The sequence below is a fragment of the Gallus gallus genome, chromosome 17, assembly GCF_016699485.2.
Source record: "Gallus gallus isolate bGalGal1 chromosome 17, bGalGal1.mat.broiler.GRCg7b, whole genome shotgun sequence".
NCBI classification, from domain to species: Eukaryota; Metazoa; Chordata; class Aves; order Galliformes; family Phasianidae; genus Gallus; species Gallus gallus.
Genome location: NC_052548.1, coordinates 224,575 through 249,570, shown reverse-complemented (window position 1 = coordinate 249,570; position 24,996 = coordinate 224,575). Strand labels below are relative to the sequence as shown.

Here is a 24,996-nt window from a genome sequence, read left to right as displayed (position 1 = left end):
GTGGTCGGGCTTCCCGTGCCTGCCGGGACCCTGAAGCCCTCAGTGTGGGTGAGAGGAGCGCATTCCGTCCCACTGTAACGGCGGAAGAAGTCTGAGTCCTCCGCGGGGAACTGAATGTATGTAAGTCCGTGGGGCCGGATGATATCCATCCCAGGCTTCTGCGAGATGGCTGATGTGGTGCCGAGCCGCTCTCCGTTGCATCGGAAAAGTCCCGGCTGACTGGGGAAGTTCCCGGTGACTGGAAAAGCAGAAAGGGAAACAGTGCTCCCATTTGTAAGGACGAGACAAAGGAGGACTCGGGGAACTACGGGCTGGTGAGCTGCAACTCTGTGCCTGGGAAGGTCCTGGAGCAGATCCTCCTAGAAGCTGTGTTAAGGCACATCCGAGACAAAGAGGTGATCCGAGACAGCCAGCATGGCTTCACCAAGGGCAGATCGTGCCTGGCCGATCCGGTGGCCTTCTGTGATGGAGTGACGGCTTCAGTGGATGGGGGAGGGGCAGTGGATGTCATCTACTTGGAACGCTGCAAGGCCTTTGCCATGGTCCCTCACCACATTCCGCACTCTACAATGGAGAGGTGTGGATGTGAAGGATGGCCTGTTGAGTGGATTAGGATCTGGCTGGCTGGACGCAGCCAAAGGGTTGTGATCAGTGGGTCTGTGCCAGGGTGGGGGCCGGTCCCAAGCGGTGTCCCTCGGGGGTCGGTCTTGGCACCGGTGCTCTTCAGCATCTCCATCAGTGACAGACGATGGCATCGAGTGCACCCTCAGCAAGTTTGCGGATGACACCAAGCTGAGTGGTGCAGTTGATACGTTGGAGGGAAGGGAAGCCATCCCGAGGGACCTGGGCAGGCTGGAGAAGTGGGCCCACGAGAACTTGATGAGGTTCAGCAAGGCCAAGCGCAGGGTGCTGCGTTGGGTCGGGGCAATCCCAGGTATTTATACAGAGTGGGGGAAGATCTCTCTGAGAGCAGCGCCGCAGAGAAGGACTTGGGGGTCCTGGTGGGCGAGAAGCTGCACGTGAGGCATCAGTGTGTGCCTGCAGCCTGGAAGGCCAACTGTGTGCTGGGTTGCATTCAAAAAGCGGTGGCCAGCAGGGAGAGGGAAGTGATTGTGCCCCTCTACTTGACCCCATCTGCAGTACTGCGTCCAGGCCTGGGGTCCCCAGCACAGGAAGGACGTGGAGCTGTTGGAGCGGGTCCAGGGGAGGGCCACTAAGATGGCCAGAGGGCTGGAGCACCTCTCCTGTGAGGAAAGGTTGAGGGAACTGGTCTTGTTTAGCCTGGAGAAGAGAAGGCTCTGGGGAGACCCCATTGTGGCCTTTCAGTACCTGAAGGGAGCATCTAACCAGGAGGGGGACCGGCTGTTTATGAGGGTGGATAGTGATAGGATAAGGGGGAATGCTTTTCAATGGAGACTGGGGAAATTTACATTAGCTACTAGGAGGAAGTTTTACACTCAGAGGGTGCTGACGCGCTGGAAGAGGTTGCCCAGGGAGGTTGTGGATGCCCCATCCCTGGAGGCATTCAGGGCCAAGGATGTGGCTCTGGGCAGCCTGGTCTGGTGGTTGGCGACCCTGCACATAGCTGGGGGTTGGAACTCAATGACCTTTGACGTCCTTTTCAACCCAGGCCATCCTATGATTCCGTGAATTCTATGATTAGTGCCATGAGAGCTCTCCTTCTTCTACGTGTGAGGTGAGACTGCACTGTGTCTCCTTTATGTCAGGCTCTTTTTCCCTTCTCTTTGTAAGGAAGGAAACTTAATTTGTGGGCCCGGAGAAGAAATGACACAATCTTCCCCGCACTGCTCAGTTTGCAGGAGTTGCCAAGTGCTGCTCCTTTTCCTTGTATCCTTCAATTCCAAGTCCACATTTTCCCAAAAGCCAAAGAATACAGCGGTAACCACCTACAGATAAATGAGCAATTTCAGTATTTATTTCCAACTGTGGTAATTCCTTCAGTTCAGAGGTGACCCTTAATGTACGGTGCCTGTTTTGATTCTGACAGAGGTTGTAGTTGCAGCTGACTTTCCGAGGCTGCAATACGTGGTGGTGGGACAGCCTTGGGCTTCTGCTTTTGCATTAATCCCACGTTTCCCATCTCTGCCTTGCAGCTCTGCTGGATGCTGGAAGTGGACGGTATTGCAGTATGAATGAAGGAGCAGCTGCTGATGGGAGGCAGGAAGTCCAGGCTCATGAACGCTGAGGCATCTGCCAGTACAGCACCAGAGGAGGCAGTAGTGACGTTGGGGGGCAGTTGCAGAAGAAGATGAGGAGTTCCCCAGCAGGAAGCCACAAACCCGGCAGGAACCTGCAGGGGAATCGCAGCATGTGTGGGTGCCCAGGAGGAAATGCAGCCCCAGCGTCTGAGCAGCGCCTGGCCATGGAGTGCTGCGGCCCAAGAACAGCGCTATTCTGCCCTTGCCGAGATGGCTTTCCAAGGAGGACTTGTCTGTGGGGGTCAAGGAGGTTATTCGGGTTATGTGGGCTCGTTGGGGTCTGTCCTCACAAAAAGCAGAGGGCTGGCTCATCCAAAAGCTTGGTGATTGCTTGGAAGCCCAAACCCTTCTGGCCTCCAATGACCCCATAGGCCCGACTGACCCCATAGACCTTTTTGACCGAGTGACCACAGTGACCTCACATGAACCATATAACCCCACTGATCCTCATGATCCCAATGATCCCACATGGGCCCAGTGACCCCACATGACCCCACTGACCCCACCGATCCCAAAGATCCTAATGATACCCATGACCCCATAAGACCCCAACAACCCATTAACCCTACTGACCCCAGTGACCCCATTAAGCTCATATGACCCTATTGACCCCACTGACCCCATTAATCCCAATGACTCCATTGACTCCAATAACCCCCACTGACCGCATTAAGCCACTTGACCCCAATGAACCAATTGACCCCAATGACTCCATTGACTACAATGACCCCAATAACACCCTTTGACCCTAATGACCCCCATTGCCGCAGGGACCACATTGACCCTTATGATCCGATTGAATCCAATGACCCCATTCACTTCAATGACCCTATTTACTCCAATGACCCCACTGACACCAATGACCCCATTCACTCTAATAACCCCATTTAATTCAATGACCACAAAGACCCCTATGGCCCCCACTGACCCCAATGACCCCCATTGACCCCAGTGACCCCATTGACTCCAATGTCCCCATAGACCCCAATGACCCCATTGTCTCCAATGACCCCAATCAGGATGCAGCCTGGGGGAAACGTCTCCTGCTTCGAATCATGCAGCACCTGAGCGAGAGGCTGACCCAGCCTGGCTACACAACAATCGTGTGTATTTCTCTCTTCTGATGCTTCACAGAACCCCATTGGGTGAGCCTCCTGTTGGTTTCTTCAAATTTGGTACCAATCCTGGGGACCAAAACCACAGCCTGAAAGGCTGGAACCAGTCCAGGTGCTTAAAGCCACAATGCCAGCTGCAGAGGCCAGAAGCAGCCAAGGGCCTGAGGCCACAGACACAGGCGGGGAGCCCAGCACTGGCCCTGGGACTTAAAGCCACAGCCGGAGAGGCTGACATCAGCCCTGGGACTCAAAGCCCCAAACACGAGATGCTGGCACAGGCCCTGGGTTTAGTTTTCTACGGGTTCCCCTGGGACTCCATTGACCACTCTGAGGCCATACTGGTCTTGACTGGTTTTTACTGGGCTGCACAACAGTCATCTTCACTTCTCCATTATTCAAATAACCCCACTGGGTGACCCTGGTGTTGGTTTCCTAAGATGTGGATCAGGGAGTCGTCCATTTCCTTCGCTTATGATGAAAGCACGGAAGCGATGCGGGCACTCGCTGAGGTCACAATCACTGCTGGGGTGGCAGCGTTTCCGCCACAGCTGGTGAGCAGAGCTGGTGCTCTGGTGAGCGTGCTGCACACCGAGGCTGAGCTCTGGGCCTTCCGTGGAACAGATCACCCTGTGAGAGCCCGTCAGAAGCACCGCGTGTGCACTCGTCGGTACTCTCTGCAGGGTTCCTGTCCCAAGGGAGATTTTGGGATCGAGGCAGTCGGAGGAAGAGGGAAGCCAGCTCTTTGCAAGGGCCGGGGAAGTTCCTGTGCACAGAGGCCTGGGACCTTCAGCTTCCTCTGAGCCTTCAGCAGCCATGTCTCAGCACGGAGACGACCGCGGTTCCAATTGCTGCCGTCTGAGTGGCAAGGTATGGCTGGGCTTCTTCTGCTTGGTTCTTCCTTTCTCTTGTTCTCAAGGGGAAGGGACGGAGCAGGGGGAGCCCTGCTGGTCCTTGGTGACCTCAGTAACCGGTTGCATTCAGCGCTCACTGCTGACAGCCTGGGCTAACAACGCGGACGTGGCTCAGGCCGTCTTTTCCCTTAGTGATAATCAGTGTCTCAGCACTCTGATATCCCCTCTCTGGCACCGATCTGGAACCTCTCTGCAAGCCTTGGCTGCCCGTTCCCACCACCGTTTCTTCCTTTCTCTCTTCAGAAGCGGCGCGGCGCGGTTCCCCGCGGTTGGGAGCAGCAGCCAGCAGGCTGCCAGAGATCCGACCGCGCCTTCCAGCGCACAGAGGGACGCAACAGGGACGGACGGTCCTTCATGCCATACAGAAGTGAGTTTCTTCAGCCCTCTGTCGTGAAGTGTGGAGGAATGAATTTTGAGTATTCGTTCTGGGCGGGTGCAGCGCTGCAGGGGATGTCAAGTGAGCATCCATTTGGAGTGCAGGAAGGAGCAGTGAGAAGTGAACTCTCAATCAGTTTGTGTTTGGGCTGTCCAAGTAGCCTCTTTCTGTTTTCTGGGGGGACGTGGGCATACTGGGCAGTACTTCTGCTGCCTGCTGGTGTCTGTGAAATCAACACACCATCTGTTGTTGTAGGGATGGAGCCTGCGCGTCCATGGAGTGGTGCTGGGCAAGGCTGGAAACGCAAAGCCTCCGCAGGTAAGAAGCTCTTGCGAGCTGTGCTGACTGCAGAAGCGGCATAATGTTGTAGCAGCAGAAAGGCAAGCTGAAGAAACTGCTCTTGATGACCAGAAGATTGTGGTTGGCTGTGCTCAAATCTTCCGCCACAGAGATGCTCTTCATGTCTGTCTTGTCTCCTTTCTGCCAGAAGCTGATGCGAGCGGCCTTCCAGCAAAGCGCAGCCTTGCAGAAAGGCAAGGCAGAAGCGCCCAGTGTGGCACAGCACCCAAGAGAGGTACAGACACACAGCAGGCACCTGGGCTTGGTGCACTGTCTCTCTAGTGAGGCTTTCTGTCCGTCCTTTCCTGGGACTGTGGCCGTTGTGTGTTGGTTCTGGTCTTAATCCCTGGCATGTACAGTTAGCATTCCTGTGCTGATTAGAAATGTGAACCCACAGTTCAGCCGAGATCCTATGATCCATGACCGTGAGCACTCGAGATGAGATGTCCCAGGATTGTGACCCGTTTTGCTGACTGAAAGTAGTGTTGGGCTCTCATTAAATCTCCTTGTTTTTCCTTTCTTAACAGAGATTGGTGCTGAGCCAAATGCCAAAATCTATGTCAAAGTGGTCCAGCAGGTCCATACTGAGAGAGCTTCTCAACAGGCAGCAGCTCAAGCTCCTCTCCAGGCTGGAGGTCCTATTAGAAGAGCAGGTCCCAGCACAGGGGGAAGACCTTCCCCTGCCGTGTGCCCCCGCTCTGTCTCCAGCACCCTGGCTGGATATAAACGCAAGGCCTTGGAGGAAGAGAAACCAACAGCAGCTCAGCTGCCTTCCAATAAGAGAGTGAGGGGGCCGAGTGGAGACGGCGTGCCGGCTCCAGCAGCACACCCTGGGCCTGCTGCAGCGCGGAGCTCCAAGCAAAGAGGTGAGAAGGTGCTGTGGTACCCGCCGTGCTGAGGCGCTTCCCTGTGCGAGCACACTGAGTTTGCTTAGGGTTGGCTTTGCTTTTTCCTTCTCATGTGGAGGGGAAAAGAGTGGAAGGCTACAAAGTCCAAAGGCAGTGAGGTGCCAGAACGTGTAACCCCTTCTCTTCCCGTTAACTCCAGGGTGGTCTTCTGCACGTCCCCCTGGAAATGTCATTCACTGGGAGGCTTCCTAGTCCCATTTCCTCTGTCTTTTTGCTGCCTTATGCTTGTACGGCACCCATGTTTCTGCACTTGTGCTGCTGATAAAATGAATTCATCTATGTTTATTGCCTATAGCAAGAAGACAGCGACAGAAAGAGAGGAGAGTGGAGCTGAAGAAGGCTGCCCTCAGAGCTGCTGCTGCACGTGCAGAGGTGAGTCCTTGGTGAACACAGACACGGCTCTTGTTGTTCTCAGGGCCTCTGTCTGTCACACATGAAAGGAAGAGACTGTAAAATCCCGAGGGAAGTGGTGTCCTGTTTCTACCCTCGCTCCGTTTCTTCCCAGGCCTCCGCAGTGGACAGCCTTGTGGAGATGATGCAGAAGCTGCAGCTGAAGGACTGAGAGGAGGAGCGTCAGCAGGCAGCAGCTTCTGCAGTGCGCGGCGTTACAGGGCAGTGCTGAGTGCCGCCCATCTCAGCACTCCACCTTCAAACGTAGTCAATAAAAACCAGTCAAATTTATAGATTCACAGAGTAGCGAAAGGCCTGATTTGTCCAGCGGCACTCGGAGAGCTGCTGCACCACCTCCTCGTTATTGGTCTCGCGGCACTCGCTCAGAACTGCCACAGCTCCGTCAGCGAATGCTGCCGTCCAGTGATGCAACGGAGGCAGCAGTCCTTTGCACTGCCCACAAACAGACTGTCTGCAAAGCACGTGCAAAGAGCTGCAGGGAACACAGCCTGGCCATGAGCGTGCTAACTTGGAGAGCAACAGCTGTGGAGATTGCTGAGTTTCCCAGGGCAGCACTGAGCGTTTTTTGCTGTGATGACGGGTGTACAATGAGCAAAGTTCAGCAAAAGGACGGCGTTTTCTGAGAAAAAAATGACAGGCTGTTGGTCCAGAGCAGCATCTCTGCAGCTTAGGACCACCAGGCTGCCATCCCGGCACTGTTCTGCTTGCAGACAGCGCTCCATGTTGTGGCACTCAGAGGGCGTCCCTCTGCCGTGCAGCCCTCCCCAGTGCCTGCCTACCTGTCACTGCTCCAGATGGGATGGAGCTGTTTCCTTTGCAGTGCCTGCTATCTTTTCACATGCGTGCACCCCATCCCTCTGCACAACCACGAGCATGAAGACTCGAGCACTGCTCCAGCCTTGCACACTGCCATGTGCATGCACACAGATGCAAAACTTTCACCTGCAAGCACTGTGCACACAGCCAAGCGCAATGCATGCTCTGATGTTCAGCCCCACCTCTGCACAACCCCGTATGAACGCATACCTGCACTCACAGCTCGAGGACAAAATGCTGCTGGCACGGCACAGCCAACACGCAGGCGGTGGGCAACATCAGGAGGAAAGGCCCCCCTTTACGCTCATTCATTCTCCTCTCTTGAATGAACGCATTGGTGCACAGCTGGAGCCCCATCCTGAGATGTGGATTGCTGCGGGGTTCTTCGTTGGTGGGCTATGGGGATCCTGGGATGGTAATGGGGGACCTGTCACGGACTGTTGGACTCTGAGATCCCAGGAGAGGACTGAGGGGGTAAGGGAGGTGTGAGGAAGAAAACAAGGGGTTTCAGCGGGAGCTCAGAGGGGGATGTGGGCTGCTGCTGGGGACTGCAGGAGCCTGTGATGGCCCAGCTTGTCTGTGGGGGAGATGTGCTGAGTCTGAGAAGGTCCTTGAGGAGCTATAGGGCTCTCTGGGGGTGTGTTTGGTGGATATAGGGACATTAAGGGATGTGGGAACACAGGCTGCAGGAGCAGAATGCTGTTCAGGAGAAGACAAGACGTGGGCTGCAGGTGGGACACAGGGGTATGGGGTAGTATGGGGACATAGAGAGTATGGGAGGATGTGGGGAGTGGTTTGAGGTAAAAAGAGGAAGGGGGCAGAGTTTGCAGTGGTTTCATTTCATCCTGAGAGGGGACTGGGTGTCCCTGTGGCCCAAAGGTGGGGCCCTGAGCCGTAACCCCACATGAGCCATAAACCAAGATGACCTCATCGCCCTCTATGTGCGTGACCCCATGGCTGCACGTGACCCAGAGCCCTGGGGGAACCATACCCCCACATGATCCTGTGACTCCCTGACTCTGCCTGCCCCCATCACGCTATGACCCGACGCCATGTGGCCCATAACTCTGGGATTCCTGCCCCCACCTCACCCCGACCATACCACCCATGTGATCCGTAACTCCATGTCACCCCATCTGACCCTACCATCCAAGCTGACCCTATCACTGTGATTCGAAACCCCATCTAAACCCATAGCCACACATAACCCCGTAACTCTGTGACCCTGCAGGACCCCCATGTGACCCACGACCCCATGTCCTCACCTGATGTTGCCATAGAAACAGCATGTTTTCATGCCATAGAAACAGCATGTCACCTCATGTGGACGTAGAACCAGCTGCGTGTGGGGAAAAGGCATCTCCTTCTCGGGGTGAGGCTGCCCCACAGCTGCCCCAAAGAAGCCATGGGGAGGGCTGCAGCCATACGCCTCAGTTTGGAGAGCTGGGAATTGGCCAAAGGGGCCAGGAGAAGGACATGAATGCTTCTGTAGGGAAATACCTGTCCCAGGGTTTGGTGGGTTGGTAGCTTCTGTTTCTGTAAGTGCATGAGAACAGAACAAACTGATCCCACTGAGACCGGGGAAGGGACTGGAGCTTGGCTTGAACCAAGAACGGAGCAGGGATGGACTGAAGCAAATCAACTCTTTCATGGGACAGTGGCAGAAGAAATCCAAGTCAGCTGTAGAACGAACAACACAACCCCTTACAAAAGGGCGTCCCAGACTGGGGCCGTTGCAGCAGTAGGGGCAGTGCCTCTTGGAAGGGATCTCGCGGTGGGGAAGAAACTGCTCCAACATCAGCACTTGCAGCAGCTGCTGCAACGACCCCGAGAAATGGGCAGAGCACTCTGAGGGCAGCGCAGCACGAGGAAAAGGAATGCACGGTGGTGCAGAACGAGCGCAGAAGGATGGGGAGCAGCAGCGGTGGGATCCCCCTTTGGCACGGCCACCCACCGCTACGGGACTGCAACAGGGAGCTGCACCCTGCCGTGGTCAGCATGGCTCTGTGTGCCAGCTGTGTGCTGCTGGAAAGCACCCGAGCGGTTACAGGTGGGAGAGTGGCAGAGGAAATCATCCAACATCTGCAGGGATAGCACAAGGCAGGCTCAATGTGACAGCTGTGTCATTGTGCAGCAGACAGATGCTGAGCAGAGCACAGCAGGGCCAGGACGTTCTGACCAGGGGGAGATGGAGAGTGCACACGAGATAAGGCACAGCTGCAGGACGGAGCATGAGACCCAGCACGTGCAACAGCTGCAAGAAATCCTGCCTGCCTGTCTGCATAGAAAAGCACACAATCAGCCCGAAAGGAACACGTTGGCCATAGACGACACCTGGAAAAACTGCACAGCGGATGCGTGGTGGAGACTGTGAGCCTGCAGTGCCCAGCCAAGGGGGAACAGGAGAGCAGTGGGTGCCATGGGAGGAGAGCTACAGGAGCAGAAGGAGCTCACAGAGGCAGAGTGCAGTAACGCCACAGCAATCAGGAATGAGCTTTGCTGCTGCACTGAGAGCTGTGCCTGGTGGAACATCAGGGATGTGAGCGTTTCTCGCACACCCCACTGGCACTTGGGTGGATGTGCTGGGATGTAGGGAAGCCTCACAGGGTTGTGGGGCAGCTAAAGGACGCCTATGGGAGGGCTTCAGGAGAACTTTGAGGCAGCTTTGGAGCAGAGCCACACCTGGAAGCTGCCTTTACCCAACACACTGCTACTGGTGGAACTGCTGCTGGCCACGGGCTGTGGGCAGTGATGGGGCTACTCGGGGCTGCTCTACGATGGCTCTGGGGCTGCCATGGGCAGCTATGGGATACACTCATGGAACTTCTTCCATAGTTCCCAACTAACCCCTTGACCTCCATCTTGCCCCCCAAGATGAGGGCAAGATGAGCGTCAGGGGAATATACAGGCTGCTGAAATACAGCGGCCCCAGAGCCACCTTATATTACCCCCTGAACAATGCAGGAACAGACCTATCCCTGCCCACAGCCTCATATGGGGTTATGGTGCTCACAGGGTTATGGGACATGTGCAGCCTTGTGGTCACGTGGACTTTCTGGGGTTCTGGGCTCATGTGGGGTTATGGATCAGGGCTTCAACATTAGACCGAAAAGAACCCCAATCCCCTCTCAGGAAGAAATCAATGAATGCACTCCAACACCACTCCACATCCCCCATTCTGACCCCAAACCGCTCCCCACGAGCCCCCAAACCCCCCACGTACCCATGCCACGTCATGTCTCTGCACCCACAAGTCCCACCTGTACCTCACACCTCGCCTTCTCCTGTGAAGCACTCTGCTCCTGTAGGCTGTGGTCCACATCCCCTTATCCTCCCCAAATCCACCCATGTTCTGATCTGTGTTCCCCAGTATCCCCAGTGCCGCCCACTTCACTTTCACCCACATCTGTGCCCTACACCTTCTCCAGCTCCTCATTCCTCACCTGCAGAAGCCATCCATGCCACAGCACTGTGAGGTTGTACGGGATCTGGAGGCAGGTCGGGGGGAAAAGAGGCCAAAGATGGGCTATGGGTGTCCTGGGATGGTGATGGGGGTCCTGTCAGGGACCGTGGGGGTCAGTGAGTTCCCAGGGGGGATCTTGGAGGTGTAAAGGAGGTCTGAGGGAGGAAATAGGAGGATTCCGGGGAAGCCCAGTGGGGGACATGGGGTGCTGCTGGGGACTGTGGGGCTCCATGTGGGTATGGGCCAGCTACGGGGGAGGTGTACTGGGTCTGTGGGGGTCCTTGAGGGGCTATGGGGCTCTGTGGGGGGCTACAGGGTGTCTCTAGGGGTCTTGCTGGGAAACACCGGGGGGGACATTGGGGCTCTGAGGGAATGATGGGTGGGCTGTCATGAGAAAGGAAAGGGCAGCCTTGTGGAAAGCAAGGGGCAGCTAGGGGGATGGAAGGAAATCCTACAGTAACACAAGGGGAATCCAGGCTGAGGCAAGGGGACAGCTGGGGGAAGAACAGGGGAACGTCCCAGCAACGGACTTCTTCTTTCACATCCACATCTTCTGCTTCCCAACTGAGCTGCAAAGCTGCCAGAGGAGCTGCAGTACCGCTGCCCGACTCCTGCCTGTGTCAGAAAGAGCTGCACGTGAGCAGAGTGCAATTGCCATTCTAAAGCCAACTCCATCACTGCAGTCACAACACCACAACCTTCAGTATCTGCTACAGGCAGAGAGCCATGCCCTTGCACAGGAACCATTCCTACAGAGCAAGGGAAGTCCTTCACTGCCTCAGGACGTGAGGAACACAGGAAGGGCCCCAAAGCCTTCAGCACATGACATGGAGCCACCAAAGTTGGCAGCTAAACACACCTTCTCCTTCAAGAATGAGCAAGACCAATCAATGCACCCTGCTGCTGCAGAGGGCTGCGCTGCATCTCCTGCTGCCACCCTTGGGCTGTCATCGCGCTGCCCACCCACAGCGCACTTTGAAGCGCCGCAGCCTTGCAAGAAAGAACAGAGAGCAAGGAGCTCTGCCGTGCACTTGCTGTGAGAACACAGAGAGGAGCCGTACAGCCCTTGCTCTCAGCACACACACCTCTTCTCTTACCAGCCGTTCATTCCTGCACAGCGCTGCTCAAACCCCTCCTCCATCTCTCCCTTCACAACACCATACGCAGCCTCTCCCCAGCGACGAGCTCTGGGCTCTTTCATGCCTGTGCCATCATCGGGGCCTGCAGAACAAACCTGGGAGTTCAGAGGTTTGATTAGAATCGCTGCTACCGTGCAGGGAGAGAGGGCTGAGATGCACAGCGTCCTCACCTGCTGGATGTTGGAAGGGGAGGTTCAGCAGCAGCTCGACTCGCAATGATTAAGTCCTCCAAAAGCCGCCTTCTTTCTTTCGGATCAGCAGACTGGAGACTGAAACCTTTCTCCAAAGACATTATGAAACATGATTAGATTATTAAGCATAATCATTAAACATAAACAGATTACCTCAAGCCCAAGGAGAAAACACGTTTCAGATTGAAGACCACAAAAGCATCATATTCTATTCCAAGACAACTTCAGTTCCAATTTCAATTTCATGACTAGCATTTCACCCTCCCTGCTGTGGAAGTGGGGAAAGGAAGGAAGGGAGAGCCTTCTAGCCCCACATCCCTTTAGAGATCACCCTATAGCTCCAGATCATCCTATGGACCCACACAGCCCCTTAGAGGACCACATCCTCCAAACACCCCCTATAGCCTTATATCTCCCTATATCCCCAAATAGCCCACCACAGCCCCTCTGTAACCCCCAAAGGCCCATTTTAGCCTCCCATACCTTCTCCAGCATAACATCCCTCTCTACAGACCCCCCCTGGCCCCCTATCATCCTATACACTCTACAGCCCGCCACAACCCCCTAAAAACCCACTATTGCCCCATATCTCCCTATATCCCCTCCACAGCCCCCTATAGCCTCCTACCCTACTAGAACCCTCCTACAGACCACCCACAGCTCCCTAAAGCCCCATAACCACCTATAAAGCTCCTATAGCCTCCCCATAGAACCATATAGCTTTCCCAATAGCCCCCTACAGCGTCATAATATTCCCCTGCTCCCTACAGCCACATAGCACCCCATGTCCCCTCTACAGCCCTAAGACCCTCCCTACAGTCCCCCAGCCCCTAAAGCCCAATCTCCCCTTATAGCTCCCCACAGACCCACACTGGCCCTAGACTCCCTCCAGAGCCCCCCACACTCTCCCATATCCAGCCTCATATCCCCCTAGAACCCTTCTAGACTCCATATCTCCCCTATATCCCCACAGACACCCTATATCCTCCCTCAGGCCCCCACAATCTCCTACAGCACAACATCCTGCCCTAGAGCCCCCCCCAACCCCTAGCACCCTCAACCCTCCCACATGTTGCCACAAACCCCTAAAGCCACATATCCCCCTCGAACACACCTATAGCCCTTACAGACCCCCTCATAGAACCGTGGAGCTCCTCCCAAAGCCCCCTACAGACCCATATCACCCCTATACCCCCACAGCCCCCTAGAGAACCAAATCCCCCTATATCCCCCATATAGCCCTAAAACACTCTGTAAAGACCCTGCAGCACCTTAGAGCCCCATATTCCCCCAATAGCTGCCCACAGATCCCTAGATCCCAACCACAGCCCCCTCTTTTCCCATATACCCCAATACCCCTTCTACAGTCCCCCACAGCTTTCCAGAGCTTCATAGCCCACCTAGAGACACAATTAGCTCCCTAAAGCCCCACACACCCATAGAGCCACCCTAGCACCTATAGCCTCATATCCTCCAACAACCCCCACACAGCCCTATATCCCTCTGCAGCCCCCCTATAGCCCCCGATAGCCCCACATCCCTCCCGATAGCCCCCACAGAACACTACAGCCCCATATCCCCCAATATCCACCCCTATAACCCACTACAGCCCCCTGTCGCCCCAAAGCCCTACCCTATACCCCATACAGTCCCATTTCTCCCTCTGGCCTCCCCATGGCCCCTCACACCCTCCCTGGATTCCCAACACAGCCCCCTACAGCCCCATCTCCTCCTACAACCCACGCACAGCCCTACATCCCTCTATAGCACCCCCTGTGGGCCCCACATCCCTCCATCCCCCTCTATTCCCAAAACCCACCGATATCCCCATATCCCTCGAGATCCCCACACAGCACCCTACAGCCCCATATCCTCCCACATCCCCCAATAGCCCCCAAAGCCCCTCAGCTCCCACATCCCCACCACATCTCCCCCACTGTCCCCTACACCCACAGACCACCTCAGCCCCAGGGGGCACCGTGAGCAGTAGCTGGAGGCTCGGGGTTCCAGGCCCTAATGGGGGCAGCAGCGCTACAGCGGTGGGGGCCCCGACTCCTTCAGCCGCCCCAAATCCCCGCATCCCACGGCGAAGGGGACGGCCACGGGCTGCCGTCTGAGGGGACAGCTGGGCGATTCCAAGCCGGTTGCCAACGGCGCGCTCTGCCCCTCAGCCAATTGGAGCCGGCGGCGCTTCTGCTGACCAATCAGAGACAAGGGGAGGGCCAGAAATGCCGTTGACCAATGAGAGGCCAGCAGGGGTGGGATGGAGCTGCTGCTGACCAATCAGAGCCAGCAGGGGCGGGATGGAGCTGACAATCACCAATGAGAATCCACCGGGGGTGGGTCAGAGCTGCTGCTGACCAATCAGAGGCTGGCATGGGTCAGAGCTGCCGCTGACCAATGACAGGCTGGACGGGAGTGGGACGGAGCTGCTGTTGACCAATGAGAATCAACGGGGGGAGGGATGGAGCTGCATCTGACCAATGAGAGGCTAATGGGGGCAGTTCGGAGCTGCTGCTGACCATGCAGAGTCCACTGGGAGCGGGACGGAGCTCTCGCTGACCAATCAGAGGTCGGCACTGACCGATGTTGAGCTGGGAGCAGAGCGGACCCTCCCCCAAAGCAGCGGCAGCAGCGGGAAGGGGCTCCAAGAAGCAGAGAATGATAAATAAGAGGCCTGTGGGGATAGGATGGAGCTGCCACTGACCAATGAGAGTCCAGAGGGGTGGGACAGAGCTACATCTGACCAATGAGAGGCCACCGGGGGCGGGCTGGAGCTGCCGCTGACCAATCAGAGGCCACTGGGTGCGGGATGGAGATGCTGGTAACCAATGAGAGGCCAGAGATGGTCCAGAGCTACCCCTGACCAATGAGAGGCTGGACGGGGGACAAAGCTGTCGCTGAGCAATGTGAAACTACTGGGGGTGGGCCGAAGTAGTCGATGACCAATCAAAGGCAACCAGGGGTGGGATAGAGCCGCATCTGACCAATGAGAAACCAACGGAGGCGGGATGGAGCTGCCGCTGACCAATGAGAAGCAAGCGGGAGTGGGACGGAGCTCACGCTGACCAATAAGAGGCCGGCACGGCCCATCGCTGAGATGGGAGCAGAGTGGAGACCTTGCAAAGCAGGGCTGCAAGGCTGCAATACGTGGTGGTGGGACAGACTTGGGCTTCTGCGTTTGCATTAATCCCACGTTTCCCATCTCTGCCTTGCAGCTCTGCTGGTGCTGGAAGTGGACGGTATTGCAGTCTGAATGAAGGAGCAGCTGCTGATGGGAGGCAGGAAGTCCAGGCTCATGAACTGCTGAGGCATCTGCCAGTACGGCACCAGAGGAGGCAGTACTGACGTTGGGGGGCAGTTCGCAGAAGAAGATGAGGAGTTCCCCAGCAGGAAGCCACAAACCTGGCAGGAACCTGCAGGGGAATCGCAGCATGTGTGGGTGCCCAGGAGGAAATGCAGCCCCAGCGTCTGAGCAGCGCCTGGCCATGGAGTGCTGCGGCCCAAGAACAGCGCTATTCTGCCCTTGCCGAGATGGCTTTCCAAGGAGGACTTGTCTGTGGGGGTCAAGGAGGTTATTTGGGTTATGTGGGCTCGTTGGGGTCTGTCCTCACAAAAAGCAGAGGGCTGGCTCATCCAAAAGCTTGGTGATTGCTTGGAAGCCCAAACCCTTCTGGCCTGTGTCATGGTTTTGTAACTTCGCTATTGGTATTCCACATCATAACATCATGGACAAAAGAGAAGAACTACGTATCCCAGAGGACCTCACGGTCACAGAAGGAAGACACATCACGGAAGATACGTCATCTGGTTGCGCACGCGTGCTTCTTCACTTTCGCTTGCTGCCGGGAGAGGAGTGGGTGTGCTTTCCAAGCCAGGCGCCTTCATCAAGTTAGGCTTTCGGTTTCGGAAACTCTCTCACTCTCTCTCTCTCTCCCTCTCTATCGCTCTTTCGCTCTCTCTCCCTCATTTCATTTGGTTTATTATACTTACTCCCAATTAGATTGTATTGTATCGTGTCATCTTGCATCCCAACATCATAGTTAGTAAAATAAGTTCTCCTTCTTAGATTGTTGCCACCGCTTCGTTTTTTCTCTCGGGAAGTCAGGGGGAAGGGGGGCCCACAAGCCTACTGCCCCCCTGTCACGGGCACAGATCTATCTAGGTAACTCCGTGACAGCCTGCAATAACGCCAATAGCACCACTGACCCCACTGAGCCCTTTGACCCAGTGACCCCAGTGACCTCACATGAACCCCATAATCCAACTGACCCCAATGATCCCCATTGACCCCACTGACCCCTTTAACCCAAAGGAGCCTTATAGACCCCAATGACCCCAATAACCCAAATGACCCACACTGACCCCAGTAACCCCACTGACTCCAATGACACGAATAACCTTCATTGACCGCAGTGACCCCCCTTGCCCCATTGACGCCAGTGACTCCCATTGACCCTAATGACCCCATTGACTCCAATAACCCCATTAACCGCACTGACCCCCACTAACCCCAATGACACCCATGATCACCCATTGGGTGAGCCTCCTGTTGGTTTCTTCAAATTTGGTACCAATCCTGGGGACCAAAACCACAGCCTGAAAGGCTGGCACCAGTCCAGGGGCTTAAAGCCACAGCCCCAGCTAGAGAGGCCAGAAGCAGCCAAGGGCCTAAGGCCACAGACACAGGCGGGGAGCCCAGCACTGGCCCTGGGACTTAAAGCCACAGCCGGCAGAGGCTGACATCAGCCCTGGGACTCAAAGCCCCAAACACAGATGCTGGCACAGGCCCTGGGTTTCGTTTTCTATGGGTTCCCCTGGGACTCCATTGACCACTCGGAGGCCATACTGGTCTTGACTGGTTTTTATTGGGCTGCACAAGAGTCATCTTCACTTCTCCATTATTCAAATAACCCCATTGGGTGACCCTGGTGGTGATTTCCTAAGATGTGGATCAGGGAGTCGCCCATTTCCTTCGCTTATGATGAAAGCACGGAAGCGATGCGGGCACTCGCTGAGGTCACAATCACTGCTGGGGTGGCAGCGTTTCCGCCACAGCTGGTGAGCAGAGCTGGTGCTCTGGTGAGCGTGCTGCACACCGAGGCTGAGCTCTGGGCCTTCCGTGGAACAGATCACCCTGTGAGAGCCCGTCAGAAGCACCGCGTGTGCACTCGTCGGTACTCTCTGCAGGGTTCCTGTCCCAAGGGAGATTTTGGGATCGAGGCAGTCGCAGGAAGAGGGAAGCCAGCTCTTTGCAAGGGCCGGGGAAGTTCCTGTGCACAGAGGCCTGGGAACTTCATCATTCCTCTGAGCCTTCAGCGGCCATGTCTCAGCACGGAGACGACCGCGGTTCCAATTGCTGCCGTCTGAGTGGCAAGGTATGGCTGGGCTTCTTCTGCTTGGTTCTTCCTTTCTCTTGCTCTCAAGGGGAAGGGACGGAGCAGGGGGAGCCCTGCTGGTCCTCGGTGACCTCAGTAACCGGTTGCATTCAGCGCTCACTGCTGACAGCCTGGGCTAACAATCGCGGACGTGGCTCAGGCCGTCTTTTCCCTTAGTGATAATCAGTGTCTCAGCACTCTGATATCCCCTCTCTGGCACGATCTGGAACCTCTCTGCAAGCCTTGGCTGCCCGTTCCCACCACCGTTTCTTCCTTTCTCTCTTCAGAAGCGGCGCGGCGCGGTTCCCCGCGGTTGGGAGCAGCAGCCAGCAGGCTGCCAGAGATCCGACCGCGCCTTCCAGCGCACAGAGGGACGCAACAGGGACGGACGGTCCTTCATGCCATACAGAAGTGAGTTTCTTCGGCCCTCTGTCATGAAGTGTGGAGGAATGAATTTTGAGTATTCGTTCTGGGCGGGTGCAGCGCTTCAGGGGATGTCAAAGTGAGCATGCATTTGGAGTGCAGGAAGGAGCAGTGAGAAGTGAACTATCAATCAGTTTGTGTTTGGGCTGTCCAAGTAGCCTCTTTCTGTTTTCTGGGGGGACGTGGGCATACTGGGCAGTACTTCTGCTGCCTGCTGGTGTCTGTGAAATCAACACACCATCTGTTGTTGTAGGGATGGAGCCTGCGCGTCCATGGAGTGGTGCTGGGCAAGGCTGGAAACGCAAAGCCTCCGCAGGTAAGAAGCTCTTGTGAGCTGTGCTGTGGGCAAGTGCCTCTAAACAGGGCAGCATGGATGGCAGAGTGTGCGATGGAGTGGAGAGGAAAGGGCACTGCAGATCCGTGCTGACTGCAGAGTTGGCATAATGTTGTAAGCAGCATGAAAGGCAAGCTGAAGAAACTGCTCTTGCAGACCAGAAGTTTGTGGTTGGCTGTGCTCAAATCTTCCGCCACAGAGATGCTCTTCATGTCTTTCTTGTCTCCTTTCTGCCAGAAGCTGATGCGAGCGGCCTTCCAGCAAAGCGCAGCCTTGCAGAAAGGCAAGGCAGAAGCGCCCAGTGTGGCACAGCACCCAAGAGAGGTACAGACACACAGCAGGCACCTGGGCTTGGTGCACTGTCTCTCTAGTGAAACTTTCTGTCCGTCCTTTCCTGGGACTGTGGACGTTGTGTGTTGGTTGTGGTCTTAATCCCTGCATTTACATTTAGTATTCCTGTGCTGCTTAGAAATGTGACCCCACAGTTCAGCCGAGATCCTATGATCCATGACCGTGAGCACTCGAGATGAGATGTCCCAGGATTGTGACCCGTTTTGCTGACTGAAAGTAGTGTTGGGCTCTCATTAAATCTCCTTGTTTTTGCTTTCTTAACAGAGATTGGTGCTGAGCCAAATGCCAAAATCTATGTCAAAGTGGTCCAGCAGGTCCATACTGAGAGAGCTTCTCAACAGGCAGCAGCTCAAGCTCCTCTGCAGGCTGGAGGTCTCCCTAGAAGAGCAGGTCCCAGCACAGGGGGAAGACCTTCCCCTGCCGTGTGCCCCCGCTCTGTCTCCAACACCCAGGCTGGATGTAAACGCAAGGCCTTGGAGGAAGGGAAACCAACAGCAGTGCAGCTGCCTTCCAATAAGAGAGTGAGGGGGCCGAGTGGAGACTGTGTGCCGGCTCCAGCAGCACACCCTGGGCCTGCTGCTGCTCGGAGCTCCAAGCAAAGAGGTGAGAAGGTGCTGTGGTACCCGCCGTGCTGAGGCGCTTCCCTGTGCGAGCACACTGAGTTTGCTTAGGGTTGGCTTTGCTTTTTCCTTATCCTTGGAGGGGAAAAGAGTGGAAGGCTACAAAGTCCAAAGGCAGTGAGGTGCCAGAACTGTGTAACCCTGTCTCTTCCCGTTAACTCTATGGCAGTCTTCTGCACGCCTCCTGGAAATGTCATTCACTGGGAGGCTTCCTAGTCCCATTTCCTCCGTCTTTTTGCTGCCTTCTGCTTGTACGGCATGTATGTTTCTGCCATTTCACTGTAGACAAAATGAATTCATCTCTTTTTCTTGCCTTACAGAAAGAAGACGACAACGAAAAGAGAGGAGAGTGGAGCTGAAGAAGGCTGCCCTCAGAGCTGCCGCTGCACGTGCAGAGGTGAGTCCTTGGTGAACACAGACACGGCTCTTGTTGTTCTCAGGGCCTCTGTCTGTCACACATGAAAGGAAGAGACTGTAAAATCCCGAGGGAAGTGGTGTCCTGTTTCTACCCTCGCTCCGTTTCTTCCCAGGCCTCCGCAGTGGACAGCCTTGTGGAGATGATGCAGAAGCTGCAGCTGAAGGACTGAGAGGAGGAGCGTCAGCAGGCAGCAGCTTCTGCAGTGCGCGGCGTTACAGGGCAGCGCTGAGTGCCGCCCATCTCAGCACTCCACCTTCAAACGTAGTCAATAAACACCAGTCAAATTTATAGATTTACAGAGAGCGCACGGCCTGATTTGTCCAGCGGCACTCGGAGAGCTGCTGCACCACCTCCTCGTTATTGGTCTCGCGGCGCTCGCTCAGAACTGCCACAGCTCCGTCAGCGAATGCTGCCGTCCAGTGATGCAACGGAGGCAGCAGTCCTTTGCACTGCCCACAGACAGACTGTCTGCAAAGCACGTGCAAAGAGCTGCTGGGAACACAGCCTGGCCACTGAGCGTGCTAACTTGGAGAGCAATGCTGTGGAGATTGCCGAGTTTCCCAGGGCAGCACCAAGCATTTTTTCCTTAATGACAAGTATGTAATGAGCAAAGTTCAGCAAAAGGACAGCGTTTTCTGAAAAAATGACAGGCTGTTGGTCCAGAGCAGCATCTCTGCAGCTTAGGACCACCAGGCTGCCATCCCGGCACTGTTCTGCTTGCAGACAGCGCTCCAGGTTGTGGCACTCAGAGGGCGTCCCTCTGCCGTGCAGCCCTCCCCAGTGCCTGCCTGCCTGTCACTGTTGTGGCTGGGATGGAGCTGTTTCCTTTGCAGTGCCTGCCATGGCGCTGTGTTCACATGCGTGCACCCCATCCCTCTGCACACCCACGAGCACGAAGACTCGAGCACTGCTCCAGCCTTGCACACTGCCATGTGCATGCACACAGATGCAAAACTTTCACCTGCAAGCACTGTGCACACAGCCAAGCGCAATGCACGCTCTGATGTTCAGCACCATCTCTGCACACCCCCGTATGCACGCATACCTGCACTCACAGCTCGAGGACAAAATGCTGCTGGCATGGCACAGCCAACACACAGGCGGTGGGCAACATCAGGAGGAAAGGCCCCCCTTTACGCTCATTCATTCTCCTCTCTTTAATGAATGCATTGGTGCACCACTGGAGCCCCATCCTGAGATGTGTTTTGCTGTGGGGTTCCTCGTCGGTGGGATATGGGGATCCTGGGATGGTAATGGGGGTCCTGTCATGGACTGTGGAACTCTGAGGACCCAGGAGAGGACTGAGGGCGTAAGGGAGGTGTGAGGAAGAAAACAAGGGGGTTCAGTGTGAGCTCAGAGGGGGATGTGTGCTGCTGCTGGGGACTGCAGAAGCCTGTGATGGCCCAGCTTGTCTGTAGGGGAGATGTACTGAGTCTGAGAAGGTCCTTGAGGAGCTATAGGGCTCTCTGGGGGTGTGTTTGGTGGATATAGGGACATTAAGGGATGTGGGAACACAGGCTGCAGGAGCAGAATGCTGTTCAGGAGAAAACAAGACGTAGGCTGCAGGTGGGACACAGGGGCATGGGGTAGTATGGGGACGTAGAGAGTATGGGAGGATGTGGGGAGCGGTTTGAGGTAAAAAGGGGGGGGGAGTGGACAGAGTTTGCAGTGGTTTCATTTCATCCTGAGAGGGGACTGGGCGTCCCTGTGGCCCAAAGGTGGGGCCCTGAGCCGTTACCCCACATGAGCCATAACCCAAGATGACCTCATCGCCCTGTATGTGCGTGACCCCATGGCTGCACGTGACCCACAGCCCTGATGGGAACCATACCCCCACATGACCCTGTGACTCCCTGACTCTTCCTGCCCCCATCATGCTGCGAACTGACGCCATGTGGCCCATAAATCTGGGATCCTTGCCCCCACCTCACCCCTGACCATACAACCCATGTGATCCATAACTCCATGTCACCCCATCTGTCCCTACCATCCAATCTGACCCTATCACTGTGATTCAGAACCCCATCTGACCCCATAGCCCCACATCACCCCGTAACTCTGTGACCCTGCAGGACTCCTATGTGACCCACGACCCCACGTCCTCACCCCATGTGGCCATAGAACCAGCTGCATGCTAGGAAAAGGCATCTCCTCCTCAGGGTGGGGCTGCCCCACAGCTGCCCCAGAGAAGCCATGGGGTGGGCTGCAGCCGTACGCCTCAGTTTGGAGAGCTGGGAGCTGGCCAAAGGGGCCAGCAGAAGGACATGAATGCTTCTGTAGGGAAATACCTGTCCCAGGGTTTGGTGGCTTGGTAGCTTCTGTTTCTGTAAGTGGATGAGAACAGAACAAACTGAACCCACTGAGACCGGGGAAGGGATTGGAGCTTTGCTGCTGCGGTGCTGCATGGCCACGAGGGATACCCGAGCCAGGAATGGAACAGGGATGGACTGAAGCAAATCAACTCCTTCACGGGACAGTGGGAGAAGAAATCCAAGTCAGCTGCAGAACAAACAACACAACTCCTTACAAAAAGGCGTCCCAGACTGGGGCCGTTGCAGCAGTAGGGGCAGTGCCTCTTGGAAGGGATCTCGCGGTGGGGAAGAAACTGCTCCAACATCAGCACTTGCAGCAGCTGCTGCAACGACCCCGAGAAATGGTCAGCGCAGCACGAGGAGGAAGGATGGAATGCACGGTGGTGCAGAACGAGCGCAGAAGGATGGAGAGCAGCAGCGGTGGGATCCCCCTTTGGCACGGCCACCCACCGCTACGGGACTGCAACAAGAAGCTGCACCCTGCCGTGGTCAGCATGGCTCTGTGTGCCAGCTGTGTGCTGCTGGGAATCACCCGGGCGCTTACGGGTGGGAGAGTGGCAGAGGAAATCATCCAACATCTGCAGGGATAGCACAAGGCAGGCTCAGTGTGACGGCTGTGTCGTCGTTCAGCAGACAGATGCTGAGCAGAGCACAGCAGGGCCAGGACGTTCTGACCAGGGGGAGGATGGAGAGTGCACACGAGATAAGGCACAGCCGCAGGACGGAGCATGAGACCCAGCACGTGCAACAGCTGCACGAAATCCTGCCTGCCTGTCTGCATAGAAAAGCACACAATCAGCCCGAAAGGAACACGTTGGCCATAGACCTCCTCTGGAAATACTGCACACCGGATGCTTGGTGGAGACTGTGAGCCTGCAGTGCCCAGCCAAGGGGGAACAGGAGAGCAGTGGGTGCCATGGGAGGAGAGCTACAGGAGCAGAAGGAGCTCACAGAAGAGAGTGCAGTAATGCCACAGCAATCAGGAATGAGCTTTGCTGCTGCACTGAGAGCTGTGCCTGGTGGAACATCAGGGATGTGAGCGTTTCTCGCACACCCCACAGGCACGTTCGTGGATGTGCTGGGATGTGGGGAAGCCTCACAGGGTTGTGGGACAGTTAAAAGACGCCTATGGGAGGGCTTCAGGAGCACTTTGGGGCAGCCTTGCAGCAGAGCCACACTTAGGAGCTGTCTTTACCCAACACACTGCTGCTGGTGGAACTGCTGCTGGCTACGAGCTATGGGCAATGATGGGGCTGCTCTGGAACTGCTCCTCTAGGATGGCTCTGGGGATGCTCTGGGCAGCTATGGGATACACTCATGGAACCTCTTCCTTAGCCCCCAACAAACCCCTTGACCTCCATTTGGCCCCCCAAGATGAGGGCAAGATGAGCATCAGGGGAATATACAGGCTGCTGACCTACAGCGGCCCCAGAGCCACCTTATAGTACCCCCTGAACAAGCCAGGAACAGACCCATCCCTGCCCACAGCCTCATATGGGCTTACTGTGCTCACAAGGTTATGGGATATGTGGAGCCTTGGGTCACGTGGAGTTATATGGGGTTCTGGGCTCATGTGCGGTTACCGATGAGGGCTCCACCTTTGGGCCACAGGGAACCCCAATCCCCTCTCAGGAAGAAATCAATGAATGCACGCCAACACCACCCCACATCCTCCATTCTGACCCCAAACCACTCCCCACGAGCCCCCAGACTCCCCACGTACCCATGCCACCCCACGTCCCCGCACCCACAAGTCCCACCTGTAACTCACACCTTGCCTCCTCCTGAGAAGCACTCTGCTCCTGTAGGCTGTGGTCCACATCCCCTTATCCTCCCCAAATCCTCCCATGTTCTGATCCTGTGTTCCCCAGTATCCCCAGTGCCAACCACTTCACTTTCACCCACATCTGTGCCTTACACCTTCTCCAGCTCCCCATTCCTCACCTGCAGAAGCCATCCATGCTACAGCACTGTGAGGTTGTACGGGATCTGGAGGCAGGTCAGGGGGAGGAGAGGCCAAAGGTGGGCTATGGGGTTCACTGGATGGTGATGGGGGTACTGTCAAAGAACATGGGGGTCAGCGAGTTCCCAGGGGGGATCTTGGAGGTAGTAAAGGAGGTCTGAGGGAGGAAATAGGAGGATTCCGGGGAAGCCCAGTGGGGCACATGGGGTGCTGCTGGGGACTGTGGGGCTCCATGTGGGTATGGGCCAGCTACGGGGGAGGTGTACTGGGTCTGAGGGGGTCCTCGAGGGGCTCCAGGGCTCTGTGGGGGGCTATAGGGTGTCTCTAGGGGTCTTGCTGGGAAACACTTGGAGGGACATTGGGGCTCTGAGGGAATGATGGGTGGGCTGTCATGAGAAAGGAAAGGGCAGCCTTGGGGAAAGCAAGGGGCAGCCAGGGGATGGAAGGGAATCCTACAGTAACACAAGGGGAATCCAGGCTGAGGCAAGGGGACAGCTGGGGAAGAACAGGGGAACGTCCCAGCAACGGACTTCTTCTTTCACATCCACATCTTCTGCTTCCCAACTGAGCTGCAAAGCTGCCAGAGGAGCTGCAGTACCGCTGCCCGGCTCCTGCCTGTGTCAGAAAGAGCTGCACGTGAGCAGAGTGCAATTGCCATTCTAAAGCCAACTCCATCACTGCAGTCACAAAACCACAACCTTCAGTATCTGCTACAGGCAGACGACCATGTCCTTGCACAGGAACCATTCCTACAGAGCAAGCGAAGTCCTTCACTGCCTCAGGACATGAGGAACACAGGAAGGGCCCCAAAGCCTTCAGCACATGACATGGAGCCACCAAAGTTGGCAGCTAAACACACCTTCTCCTTCAAGAATGAGCAAGACCAATCAATGCACCCTGCTGCTGCAGAGGGCTGCGCTGCATCTCCTGGTGCCACCCTTGGGCTGTCATCGCGCTGCCCACCCACAGCGCACTTTGAAGCGCCGCAGCCTTGCAAGAAAGAACAGAGAGCAAGGAGCTCTGCCGTGCACTTGCTGTGAGAACACAGAGAGGAGCCGTACAGCCCTTGCTCTCAGCACACACACCTCTTCTCTTACCAGCCGTTCATTCCTGCACAGCGCTGCTCAAACCCCTCCTCCATCTCTCCCTTCACAACGCCATACGCAGCCTCTCCCCAGCGACGAGCTCTGGGCTCTTTCATGCCTGTGCCATCATCGGGGCCTGCAGAACAAACCTGGGAGTTCAGAGGTTTGATTAGAATCGCTGCTACCGTGCAGGGAGGGAGGGCTGAGATGCACAGCGTCCTCAC

General features: G+C 56.0%; 1 protein-coding gene and 2 long non-coding RNA genes across 18 annotated transcripts in view; 2 read left to right on the top strand and 1 right to left on the bottom strand.

The window, feature by feature from the left end:
• Window positions 1-24,996, top strand: part of LOC112531469 — a 73,256-nt gene that overhangs the window by 27,369 nt on the left and 20,891 nt on the right. The gene's annotated exons all lie outside the window — the stretch shown is intronic.
• On the top strand, window positions 1,691-19,685 carry LOC121107062 (zinc finger CCCH domain-containing protein 11A-like). 5 transcript variants are annotated; one of them, XM_040649244.2, is made up of 7 exons: window positions 1,691-4,201; window positions 4,489-4,612; window positions 4,877-4,939; window positions 5,109-5,195; window positions 5,488-5,826; window positions 19,315-19,391; window positions 19,525-19,685. In XM_040649244.2, exons 1-7 carry the CDS (start codon window positions 4,148-4,150, stop codon window positions 19,579-19,581), a joined length of 801 nt encoding a protein of 266 aa, XP_040505178.1. In that variant the 5' UTR covers window positions 1,691-4,147; the 3' UTR covers window positions 19,582-19,685. The 5 variants fall into 5 exon arrangements, 4 of the variants coding, with proteins under 4 accessions (XP_040505178.1, XP_040505176.1, XP_040505177.1 ...); XM_040649246.1 differs by lacking the exons at window positions 1,691-4,201; window positions 4,489-4,612; window positions 4,877-4,939; window positions 5,109-5,195; window positions 5,488-5,826 and adding exons at window positions 17,198-17,266; window positions 17,554-17,677; window positions 17,943-18,005; window positions 18,261-18,347; window positions 18,639-18,977; XM_040649242.2 differs by having other exon boundaries at window positions 1,696-4,201; window positions 4,489-4,939.
• On the bottom strand, window positions 6,159-12,320 carry LOC121107071. Of its 8 annotated transcripts, XR_005840455.2 has the most exons (6): window positions 11,868-12,307; window positions 11,656-11,792; window positions 11,014-11,173; window positions 10,539-10,583; window positions 7,306-8,775; window positions 6,159-6,898 (listed from the first exon to the last, which is right to left on the bottom strand). It is a non-coding gene; the product is annotated as an uncharacterized LOC121107071 (long non-coding RNA). The 8 variants fall into 8 exon arrangements; XR_005840452.2 differs by having other exon boundaries at window positions 7,306-10,583; window positions 11,644-11,792; window positions 11,868-12,320; XR_005840451.2 differs by having other exon boundaries at window positions 7,306-10,583; window positions 11,868-12,319.

Bases quoted from the DNA above. Each gene is read 5' to 3' on its own strand.
- LOC121107062 (XM_040649242.2), top strand. From the start codon at position 4,148: ATGTCTCAGCACGGAGACGACCGCGGTTCCAATTGCTGCCGTCTGAGT. The intron at 4,940-5,108 runs GTAAGAAGCTCT...CCTTTCTGCCAG, and splicing joins GAAACGCAAAGCCTCCGCAG to AAGCTGATGCGAGCGGCCTT. The intron at 5,827-19,314 runs GTGAGAAGGTGC...CTTGCCTTACAG, and splicing joins GCGGAGCTCCAAGCAAAGAG to AAAGAAGACGACAACGAAAA.